Below are 12189 nucleotides of genomic sequence, written 5' to 3' on the forward strand. Positions count from 1 at the left end.
AGCTTGAAACAAAAATGTACTAATAATATTTTGACATAATTTGTCCTAACTTAAAGAAGCACCCACCAGATTTGCATCTTCATTAAATTGGTCATTCTTCAAGATGACATTGCATTGCTCCTGGCACGCATCCACCTTGTCTAGGGTGAAGAAAATCTGCGCCAACTGCAGCATCACCTACAGTAGAAATAGTTTGCTTTGTGAATAAATGATATTCCACTGCGTCATCCAACAAAGTTGATACACATCGGGATAAGATTCAAGATGATCAGGCTAGTCAACCACAACTTTCTCTAGGACATAGGATGTTTTGGTAAGCAGTACCAACCTTGTGGTCAGTCTCACAATACACAAGAGCTTCTTTGTAGGACTTGATGGCACTCTCGTAAACCCTCTGACTTGTGTAGTGTTGCGCCATCTCAGCACAGATCTGGGCGGCGAGCTGCTTCTGCCTGGGGATGGCGTCAGGATCCTCCAACTCTACTCGCTTCAGCGCCTTGGCCTGGACATCTCGCACCTATCAACAGTATGGTTTATTTCTTAAGAAGAATAGCAACCATCATCCACACAGAAACACAATTAAAAGCTGTTGCTATGGCTACTATAATGTATGAATTAAATAGTGAACTGTACAATCTAATATATGTATTAGTTTTTTTCATGCTTGCCTTGATCAGCGATAATGGCGTAGCATTTTGATACAAAATAAACAAGGATCATAATGTCTTAAAAAACAACCCGTGAACTAGAACTACTTACCCTATGTAGGGATATTAAGGCTTCTTCAGCTTTGTCCACTTTGTTTTGGACCTTAGTCAACAGCATCAAATAACGGCAATCCTCTGATAGTGTGCATAGTCTATTCCCTTTGATGGTTGATAGAAAAGAAATGTTGACAATTCTGTTAAACTCACATGTGCAAAACACTTTGAGGCTTTTTACAATTTTCTTAACTGACGTTTCTCAGGATACTGAACATTGTCCATTGAAAATATATCTTCAAGTTGTTTTGCTTTTATTGAAATTTAGAGACTATTTTCAAAAGTTATGATCCAAAATTATGTTTGACTGTGTTTGGCTGCTTACCTGGCTCATGGGACAGAGCATCATCCAGAACTATTTTGCAGCTGTCATATTGTTTCATCTTCAACAGCAGCTCAGCCAAGTCATAGCGCAGGATACTCTGTTGTCCGGTCTTTAGGGCAGCTTCATAGTAATGTATTGCCTGTTAAGACAGGGTTGGTCAACACTGGGTTCTAGAATAACATTACCATTATTAGAAATGAAGTACAAACCTTGTGAAAGTAATGTGTCTTGACCAGTAGTTTACCAAACTTGCTGACAAGAGCTCCATCATATGGGTTTTTCTCGAGCGCATGCTCATAGATTTCAATGGCTTTCTCCGGCTAAGGATTGACTTATTTTAGGATGAGTGGTAGGGTAGGTTTTTTTGTTTCAAAAATAATCTACATGCATTTATGTAAGTTGTATTTCCAAAATGTGGAAAGCACAAGGAGGGCAGAAATCCACATGCTCAAAATGTAAACAGCCACAGCATAAGGGACTCTTTCCTTGTTATTGCTCGTTTTTCAATACCCACAATGGCCAGCATGTGGCACAGGTCTTCCATAGTTGTCATTTTTTGGGTTTCATGATATGAAGCCAGAAGACTACAGGATGGGCTCAGCAGCTTTGGAAAAATAATCACATTTTACTGTATAAAACACAAGTTGTAATTACCTACCTCTAAAATGTGCATGTACGCTTCCCCTAGTAAGACATATGTGTGAGCACTGGGTAGCTTGTCCACCACCTCCCTGGATAATACACCAAAATATGGCACAACATGAAAGAGATTTGGTCTGTGGAGGTTCTTGTCCATTGATAGACTGTTGCACTTCTTTTTCTGGTGAATACATACATAGGATTTTCTGCTCACCTGTAACAGCTTACATATAAACGTGTGTCCTTTTTGTGGTTCAAGTATATGTCGGCTATCTTTTCCTTGGCTTGGATGTAGTATGGCTGGTCAGATGTAACGTTAATGAGCATGCTCAGTGCCACCTCAGTATCACCATGCAGCAATGCAAAGTCGACATTGGCAATAGTGACACGAAGCTCTTCAGGAGTTCCCGAGAACTCATTAATGGCATCCTGCATGACTTTGGCTGCTTCGTGCTGTAATATTGAATATGAAATTATGTATATGCCAATTTAAAAGATTTAAATATTTTACAATGGACACCACCATTCTATGTGTGACGAACCGATCTAGTGCACCATACCTGTGTATCACTGAGACGCAAAGCCTCAGCTAATTCCAAGAAGATGGAGGCACAGTCTGTAGGACTCAGCTCAATGGTTTTGTTTTTTGACTTGCAGATCTCTACAAGACTCATTGCCATTTGTAAAATATTAATAGCCTCGGTCAGCTCTCCCATTTGTTTCTTTGCCTGGGCTTTTATCAGAAGGTACAATGGATGTTCTCGAATCTGGAATAGAAATGTGATGGAGCTTTAGAGATCCAGGTTTGAAATTTAAAAGCGGCACCAATTTCAAGGTATAACTCCAGAACCAAGACTTTGTGAACTGGAGACATGATTCATTTGATGATCTTACCTGAAAGTTATGGCTGAGGCAAAGTTCCAGCGACTGGAAACACAAAGAAAAGTTTCTGCGCAGCAAGTGGATCCTTGCCATGAGTAGATGAGCGTCTGTGTGAGAAGGACACTGTTCCAGGCAGTGATGTAGACTGTTCTGAGCAGCATCAACATCACCTGAATGAACCCAGACATACAGTCCTGGTCAAAAGTGTACATACACTTGTAAAGAACATCATGTTATGGCTGTCTTGAGTTTCCAATACTTTCTACAACTCTTATTTTTGTTGTGATAGAGTGATTGGAGCTCATACTTGTTGGTCACAAAAAACATTCATGAAGTTTGCTTCTTTTATGAATTTATTATGGGTCTACTGAAAATGTGAGCAAAACTGCTGGGTCAAAAGTATACATACAGCAATGTTAATATTTGCTTACATGTCCCATGGCAAGTTTCACTGCAATAAGGCGCTTTTGGTAGCCATCCACAAGCTTCTGCTTGAATTTTTGACCACAAAATTGGTGCAGTTCAGCTAAATGTGTTGCTTTTCTGACATGGACTTGTTTCTTCAGCATTGGCCACACGTTTAAGTCAGGACTTTGGGAGGGCCATTCTAAAACCTTCATTCTAGCCTGATTTAGCCATTCCTTTACCACTTTTGCCGTGTGTTTGGGGTCACTGTCCTGTTGGAACACCCAACTGCGTCCATTGATTGATTGAAACTTTTATTAGTAGATTGCACAGTTCAGTACATATTCCGTACAATTGACCACTAAATGGTAACACCCGAATAAGTTTTTCAACTTGTTTAAGTCGGGGTCCACGTAAATCAATTCATGGTACAAATATATACTATCATCATAATACAGTCATCACACAAGTTAATCATCAGAGTATTATACTCTGAGTATATACTTTGAATTATTTACATTATTTACAATCCAGGGGGTGGGATGAGGAGGGTTTGGTTGATAACAGCATACTTCAGTCATCAACAATTGCATCATCAGAGAAATGGGCATTGAAACAGTGTAGGTCTGACTTGGTAGGATATGTACAGCGAGCAGAGAACATAGTGAGTTCAGAAAGCATAAGAACAAGTATATACATTAGAAATACATTTGATTATTTACATTTGGTTATTTACAATCCGGGGAGGTGGGATGTGGAAGGGGGAGGGTGTTAGTCAAGGGTTGAAGTTGCCTGGAGGTGTTGTTTTAGTGCGGTTTTGAAGGAGGATAGAGATGCACTTACTTTTACACCTGTTGGGAGTGCATCCCATATTGATGTGGCATAGAAGGAGAATGAGTTTAGACCTTTGTTAGATCGGAATCTGGGTTTAACGTCGTTTGTGGAACTCCCCCTGGTGTTGTGATTATGGCGGTCATTGAAGTAGTTAAGGAAGTAGTTTGACATGTACTTCGGTATCAGGGAGGTGTAGCGGATTTTATAGACTAGGCTCAGTGCAAGTTGTTTTACTCTGTCCTCCACCCTGAGCCAGTCCACTTTGGAGAAGTGGGTTGGAGTGAGGTGTGATCTGGGGTGGAGGTCTAAAAGTAACCTGACTAGCTTGTTCTGTGATGTTTGGAGTCTAGATTTCAGGGTTTTGGAGGTGCTAGGGTACCAGGAGGTGCAAGCGTAATCGAAAAAGGGTTGAACGAGTGTTCCCGCTAGAATCTTCAAGGTGCTTTTGTTGACCACAGAGGAGATTCTGTAGAGAAATCTTGTTCGTTGGTTGACCTTTCTGATTACCTTTGTTGCCATTTTATCACAGGAAAGATTAGCCTCTAGAATGGAACCTAGGTAGGTGACCTCATCTTTCCTGGTGATAATAATGTCACCCACTTTTATAGTGAAGTCACTGACTTTCTTGAGATTGATTTAGGACCCAAATAGGATGGATTCAGTTTTACCTAAGTGTATGGATAGTTTATTGTCAGCGAGCCAGGTGCAAATACTAAGGAGTTCAGCACTGAGGATTTTTTCCACCTGTGACTTGTACCAGCAGGGCCGAGTCATCCGCAAACAGGAACAATTCACAGTCACATGCTGATGACATGTCATTTACGTATATTAGGAACAGTAAAGGCCCTAATATACTGCCTTTGGGGACTCCACAGCTCACAGAGAGGGGGGGGGGACACGGTGCCGTTCACCTCTACCACCTGTTTCCTCCCCTCCAAGTAAGATTGCATCTAGCTCGATGAGGTTTTGTCAAATCCGATTGCTCTGAGCTTATCCAACAGTATAGCGTGGTTAACAATGTCAAAGGCCTTCTGAAGGTCCAGCATGACCATGCCGCAGTATTTGCCCGCGTCCACCTCATATTTGATGTGGTTGGTCAGATTAGAGAAGGCATGTGTCAGTGGAGTGGTTAGTTCTGAAGCCGGATTGGAATTTGTACATGAGTTTATTTATATCCAAGACCCAAAGCTCAATTTTTGTTTCATCTGACATCACATGGACAAAGATAAGACCTTCTGGAGGAAAGTTCTGTGGTCAGATGAAACTGACAATACCCAGCAATATATTTGGAGGAGAAAAGGTGAGGCCTTTAATCCCAGGAACACCATTCCTACCGTCAAGCATGGTGGTGGTAGTATTATGCTCTGGGCCTGTTTTGTTGCCAATGGAACTGGTGCTTTAAATGGGACAATGAAAAAGGAGGATTAGCTCCAAATTCTTCAGGACAAGCTACAATTATCAGCCTTGGGTCTTGGGCACAGTTGGGTGTTCCAACAGGACAATGACCCAAAACACACATCAAAAGTGGTAAAGGAATGGCTAAATCAGGCTAGAATGAAGGTTTTAGAATGGCCTTCCCAAAGTCCTGACTTAAACTTGTGGACAATGCTGAAGAAACAAGTCCATGTCAGAAAACCAACAAATGTAGCTGAACTGCACCAATGTTGTGGTCAAAAATTCAAGCAGAAGCTTGTGGATGGCTACCAAAAGCGCCTTATTGCAGTGAAACTTGCCAAGGGACATGTAAGCAAATATTAACATGGCTGTATGTAAACTTTTGACCCAGCAGATTTGCTCACATTTTCAGCAGACCCATAATAAATTCATAAAAGAAGCAAACTTCATGAAAGTTTTTTGTGACCAGCAAGTATGTGCTCCAATCACTCTATCACAAAAAAATAAGAGTTGTAGAAATGATTGGAAACTCAAGACAGCCATGACATGATGTTCTTTACAAGTGTATGTACACTTTTGACCACAACTGTGTATCTAAAAAATTTAACATTTACAACACATTCAGAACACAATGTAATCCTCACCAGACTGATATCGGACTTTGGCTTGCAGGAAGACCCCTTGAAGGAGGCCTGGCACCATCTTGACCACTGTGTCCAACAACGCTGCACAGCGCCTAAGCTGTGGAGCAGGAGACCGGCCTTGCGTCTCAGGCTAAAGTAAAAACAGTCAAGGTAATTTTCTAACAATCCCCCTTTAAGTTAAACAACTTAAAGCCAAAGGGGTACCTTGGTAGGACACAGAGCAAGATACTCCTTGGCAATCTCCAGCAGGAAGTCAGGGTTGAACTTCTGAAAGTACTCCACACTCAGAGGTAGACCATGCAGAGAAGAGAAGTGGGTTTCCACTGCACCATCCAGGAGCTTGGTAACCTCTTCTAGAGGACGCTGTTCTTTAACTGCCACAAGTGCACGCAGATAAAGGATGTCCTAATGATATTGAAAAATGACTTACTCAAGAGAAAGAAGGTGTTCTATATAAAGCAGACTCCCCACTGCCCCCATATATCCAGGCTTGGGACCAAGTCTGGGGTTCTCCAGTGACTATGTGCTAGCATTGGTTGAGAATAGAGAGTCAAAGCTAGCTGCATTTTTGTCCGTCTTAAAACACGGGCTTACCTGGGCTGAATCCCAGGAATCCCATTTTGAAGGTGAAATGCAATGATTGTTGTTCATTGCTGTCAAAGACAGCTCTGCTTTTGTGTACTATATCTCTTGGCTGCATTGTTTTCTCCCCATGCTGCAAAAACTAGTGAGGCGCAAACTCATGTTGTGGGTGTGATAGGCAAGCGTGCTGAATACAGACTTTTTAAAAGCACTGGCAATCTCCCAGACACTTGCACAGATGTACACGAGCCCTTCGCAAAAGAGATGTACTCATGTATTTTTTTCAAACTGTGTTTTCAGGGTGGGGTGTTGCAGTTATGGCGTGTAGGGAATGTAGGGAATGGGAGCCCCCATTAAGTTAAAGCGGTCTTGATTGTGGACCACAACAATATTGAAGATGAACATCGGTTCAAAACACTACAGTAACACAATCCCTAACCAGAGCAAGTGCTCCTTCTTGTTAGATAATCATATGAACCTGAAACATAGGTAGAATAGAAAAGTGAAGTTTTTTACTCCTGATTTTCCAGTGGTTTGTTGAATTTCTGTCAGAAATTCCAAATCTTTCTCTGCTTCTTCTAAGAAGCCTTCCATCAATTGACACCAAATGATGCCTGTGCAGTGAAAAAAACAATAGACACACTTCATTTTCAAGGGACTTGACCCATCCTGCAGTGCTTTATCATGAACTTTTTCAGCTTACCAGTCAATGCAGAGAGACTGGTCTCGTCCAGAGCCATGGCAGTCTTGTACCACTCCATAGCCTCCTTGATTTTACCCTGAAGAACCATGAGGTACCCCAATTCTGTGGCAATATCAGAGTTTCCTGATGTCACAATGAAGGCTTTCTCCACCATTCTGAACACCTGCTCAATGACTTTCTCGTTACGGCCACACTGGAAGGAATGGAAAAATGTTTACAAATTACACCCAAACTGTGACAAAAACGGAAAATGAATTGTCTCACCACTCTGCTAAATGGGATACACATCTTTAAAGCAAGCTCAGGGTTGTGTGGTTCCAGGTCCTCCAGACTGCTGATGAATTTGGAAAGATTCTTTACTGACTGCCAGTGGGATACAGCAAGAATGAGTTAGAAGAATAGCAGCATTTAACCTTCAAATGAGATTTTCTGCCGTTTTGTTACTTTACACGGTTCAAGTTTGTTTATGTACCTCTGTAATATCTCCAGTGATACATAAAGAATACAGAGTCATCATATGTAGGGCATCCAGATTGTTTTTATCCATTTGTAAAATGCTGCAACGAGATATGTGGGTTGGTTTGTATTAGAAGCCACCTGCCAAAATGTTTGAGCTCATTATGGTAAAGTGGCTTGCAGTCACTTTTATATTACAGTATTTACCTGATTGCTGCATCGATGGTTTGCTCCCAGTCTTGCATCCTTAAAAACAACTTCATCTTCTTAATGAGTGCAGGCAGGAAGTCTGGGAAACTGGCAAGTACTCTGTTAACCACATCTAATGCTCCAGAGTAATTTTGACAGTATTCGCAGTACTGTGCCTGCAAGAGTCACATGACACTCAAAGAAAATTATTTAAATGTGTAAAAAGTTGTATAGTCTCAAATGCTACAAGGAAATAATTCCAAGGTAGACACCAATATGACTAATCTCAGGAATCAAAATTAGCACAAAAAGGAATGTTCTTACCTTTCCCATTAATGCAAAAACATCTTTTAGTCCTTCATTAAAGTATTTTTCAGCCTTTCTGGCATGATCATCTTTCCCACATGTCACGTCTATCCATGCTTTCAGGATTACCCCCTGAACAACAGTCAGTCAGTTTTACACACATCAGAACCTCCGCACTAACTTTGACGTCTCACCTCTTGAGAGCCATTGGTCAGTTTGATCATCCGCTCCGTGTATTCTCGAGCTTTATCATTCCGGCCTAACATCCAAAGAAACATCCCAGCATGATACAGACTCTGGGGAGATGCACTTTTGCGATCCTCCCGGATTTTAGCTTCAAGTTCATGAATAACATCTTTGTCTGTGAATCCAAAGATAACCATTAGAATATCATCCACATTCAAAATGACGCTGTTGGCGAACCTGGTTTTATCTTTTTTCTCTCAGCATAGATAAGTGCCATCATAGTGCAGAGAGACACCTCGGCTCTATCTTTTATTGAGTTCAGCTCTGCCGTGGCTTCTCGAACTTGACCTGTGGATGAATGTTGAAAAGTACAATTGAGTATTGTTCCATTTGACTCTCTGATTGCAGCTTACCTTGCATCAAGATGCCATATGCATGGAAGACACTGAAGATAGGGTCACTACGAAAAGTCTTCTGTGCAGCTGCTGCAGTGTTGACAACATTGTTGAAATATTTTTCATTGCAATAGTATCTGATCAAAGCCTAGGAACAAAAAAACATCTGTCTTAGATTATTAAAATAGTCAAACACCGTTATGGACCATGACAGATATATCTTTCAACATATTTGAAGTATATTTTAGCGGCCCCAACTTATATTCATAGTTTGTTGCCCAAAATATAGACTTGATGCTTGAATTCAGACAGTTTAAATGTTATTTAAGTTAGCCATACTATTGACATACACGCCCTTTTGATTGTCTGGAACTTAATGTTATTGAGCTGTTTGGCTTGTGTGTCGCTCCCAAGAAGCGTCATTTTGCACTTTATCCACTTTTGACATTTCCACTGTAACTCTGTACTTTGTGCAATATAATAGCTGACATAAATCAGACATTTGCAACAACACATAGACTATGTTTACACTAAAGGCCAAAATGGACGAAACAATTTTTTTTTTCAATCCCATTTTTTCCAGCTGACTGTTCAGACCAGGGGTGTCTAACTCAAATACAGAGTGGGCCAAAATTGAAAACTGAACAAAGCCGCGGGCCAAGGTTGAACAAATTAACCTTTTAATAGGGACCCAAACAAGTTTTGCATTGAATATTGAACAAGCAAGGCTTATATAACTTTATAGTGACATGCAAAATCGAGTTTCAAATAATAATAATAATAATTAAAAAATATCAATGGAATCCATCCATCCATTTTCTACGTTATTCATATCAAATACAATTTAAATAAAAATTGAATGCCTCTTTTCTATTTGCAGCCTTATGAGGTAAATATCAACATTAACTTTTTCCACAGGCTAATAAATTTGAAAATACAATAACAATGAATAAAACAACCATTCAGGACTTTAAACTGCTCAGTTTGCAACACACTGATCTAATCTGACGTGCCCAAGCCAGATACCTGGCATCTTTTCTTGGATGCTAGTTCATTAATGTCGAGGCTCAGGCTTTGAACTGAGGCAACCTTCATTATTGAACGAAGGTGTTCATCAGTCATTATATCTCGTCCACCCGGACCACAGTCTTGGGGGCGTGCCTTAAATGCACTGCCTTTAACGTACCCTACGAGCTATCGTCACGTCCACTTTTCATCCATTCTAACATCGTTCAGACCCAGTCACAAGATATGTGTGGCTTCTATACGCACACACGAGTGAATGCAACGCATACTTCATCAACAACGATGCAGGTTACACTGAGGGTGCCAGTATAAAAAACATTAACACTATACGAAATATACGCCACACTATGAATCCACACTAAACAAGAATGACAAACACATTTCGGGAGAACATCCGCACCGTAACACAACATAAACACAACAGAACAAATACCCAGAATCCTTTGCAGCACTAACTCTTCCGGGAAGCTACAAAATACACCCCCGCTACCACCAAACCTCCCCCCCACACACACACACCTTGTAGCGTCCCGGAAGAGTTAGTGCTGCAAAGGGTTCTGGGTATTTGTTCTGTTATGTTGATGTTGTGTTACGGTGCGGATGTTCTCCCGAAATGTGTTTGTCATTCTTGTTTGGTGTGGATTCACAGTGTGGCGTGTATTTCTAACAGTGTTAAAGTTTTTTATTTGGCTACCATCAGTGTAACCTGTATCGCTGTTGATGAAGTATGCGTTGCATTCAATTGTGTGTGCATGCAGAAGCCGCACATGTTATGTGACTGGGCCAGCACTCGTTGGACTGGCTGAAAAGCAGACCTGATGATTTTTGGGAGGAGCGCTGACGTTTGGAAGACTCCCGGGAGGGTTGGCAAGTATTAGAATTAGCGGTGAATGCGGTGTTACCGTAGCACCGCCGCAATATATATTCGGCGGGCCAGTTTTAGTGTTAATTTGATATCCCCTCAAGGGCCAAGTGAAATTACACGGCGGGCCAAATTTGGCCCGCGGGCCAGAGTTTGATACCCATGGTTTAGACCAGTGTTTTTCAACCACTGTGCTAGTGCCGCGGGATACAGTCTGGTGTGCCGTGGGAGATTATCTAATTTCACCTATTTAGGTTAAAAAAATGTTTTGTAAACCAGTAATTATAGTCTCCAAATGATGTGTTGTTGTTGACTGTCGGTGTTGTCACCTGCTCTTCCATATCAGTAGGTGGCAGCAGGTAGCTAATTGCTTTGTAGATGTCGGAAACAGTGGGAGGCAGCGTGCAGGTAAAAAGGCGTCTAATGCTTAAACCAAAAATAAACAAAAGGTGAGTGCCCCTAAGAAAAGGCAGTGAAACTTAGGGAAGGCTATGCAGAACGAAACTGGCTACAAAGTAAACAAAAACAGAATGCTGGACGACAGCAAAGACTTACTGTGGAGCCAAGATGGCATCCACAATGTACATCTGAACATGACGTGACAATCAACAATGTCCACACAAAGAAGGATAAAAACAACTGAAATATTCTTGATTGCTTAAACAAAGTAGATGCGGGAAATATCGCTCAAAGGAACACATGAAACTGCTACAGGAAAATACCAAAAAAAGCCAAAATAGGAGTGCAAGACAAGAACTAAAACACCTCACACAGGAAAACAGCAAAAAAACTCAAAATAAGTCATGGCGTGATGTGACAGGTGGTGACAGTACACCTACTTTGAGACAAGAGCTATAAATGATAAATGATAAATGGGTTATACTTGTATAGCGCTTTTCTACCTTCAAGGTACTCAAAGCGCTTTGACAGTATTTCCACATTCACCCATTCACACACACATTCACACACTGATGGCGGGAGCTGCCATGCAAGGCGCTAACCAGCAGCCATCAGGAGCAAGGGTGAAGTGTCTTGCCCAAGGACACAACGGACGTGACTAGGATGGTAGAAGGTGGGGATTGAACCCCAGTAACCAGCAACACTCCGATTGCTTGCACAGCCACTCTACCAACTTCGCCGCGCCGTCCTATAGTGATGGTTATGGTTTAAAGTCCATCCATCCATTTTCTACTGCTTGTCCCTTTCGGGGTCGCCGGAGCCTATCTCAGCTGCATTCGGGCAGTATGGTTTAAAGTCGTATACAACAATTGCGACAACAACTTTTTACTGTCAACTGAGTTTTGTTTTTTAATGATTTCTGCTGGTGGTGTGCCTCCGCATTTATTCAATGCAAAAAATGTGCCTTCTATCAATCAATCAATCAATGTTTATTTATATAGCCTTGGCTCAAAAAAGGTTGAAAAACACTGGTTTAGACTATGACAAGTAAAATGTTATTTTTATCAGACTCCATTAAAAAAGCACAGCGATCCCAATGTGGCCCCAATATGACCCGACGTCACTTGCTTGTGCACTTTGATAAAAGTGCAGACAAAGAAATTTGACCGGATTCTGCTACTACTTTGTTTTTTGACCTGT

The 12189-nt window shown here is 41.2% G+C and overlaps 1 protein-coding gene across 11 annotated transcripts in view; it reads right to left on the minus strand.

Annotated features, from left to right (window-relative positions):
* The window catches only part of LOC133664858 (tetratricopeptide repeat protein 21B-like), an 86902-nt gene that overhangs the window by 71238 nt on the left and 3475 nt on the right, over positions 1 to 12189 (minus strand). For 9 of the 11 annotated variants that reach the window (XM_062069834.1, XM_062069830.1, XM_062069825.1 and 6 more), the window contains exons 2-21: positions 8721 to 8850; positions 8545 to 8655; positions 8316 to 8482; positions 8140 to 8253; positions 7834 to 7991; positions 7643 to 7727; positions 7435 to 7533; positions 7171 to 7363; positions 6984 to 7081; positions 6090 to 6290; positions 5886 to 6015; positions 2620 to 2777; positions 2286 to 2492; positions 1940 to 2178; positions 1745 to 1817; positions 1296 to 1406; positions 1087 to 1225; positions 760 to 866; positions 329 to 517; positions 67 to 177 (exon numbers count right to left, since the gene is read on the minus strand). In XM_062069834.1, coding sequence (XP_061925818.1) covers positions 67 to 177; positions 329 to 517; positions 760 to 866; positions 1087 to 1225; positions 1296 to 1406; positions 1745 to 1817; positions 1940 to 2178; positions 2286 to 2492; positions 2620 to 2777; positions 5886 to 6015; positions 6090 to 6290; positions 6984 to 7081; positions 7171 to 7363; positions 7435 to 7533; positions 7643 to 7727; positions 7834 to 7991; positions 8140 to 8253; positions 8316 to 8482; positions 8545 to 8655; positions 8721 to 8850 — 2820 coding nt within the window. The remainder of the gene's footprint in view (positions 1 to 66; positions 178 to 328; positions 518 to 759; positions 867 to 1086; positions 1226 to 1295; positions 1407 to 1744; positions 1818 to 1939; positions 2179 to 2285; positions 2493 to 2619; positions 2778 to 5885; positions 6016 to 6089; positions 6291 to 6983; positions 7082 to 7170; positions 7364 to 7434; positions 7534 to 7642; positions 7728 to 7833; positions 7992 to 8139; positions 8254 to 8315; positions 8483 to 8544; positions 8656 to 8720; positions 8851 to 12189) is intronic. The other 2 variants (XM_062069831.1, XM_062069826.1) reach the window with 2 other exon arrangements.

This window comes from Entelurus aequoreus, linkage group LG14 (assembly GCF_033978785.1).
Source record: "Entelurus aequoreus isolate RoL-2023_Sb linkage group LG14, RoL_Eaeq_v1.1, whole genome shotgun sequence".
NCBI classification, from domain to species: domain Eukaryota; kingdom Metazoa; phylum Chordata; class Actinopteri; order Syngnathiformes; family Syngnathidae; genus Entelurus; species Entelurus aequoreus.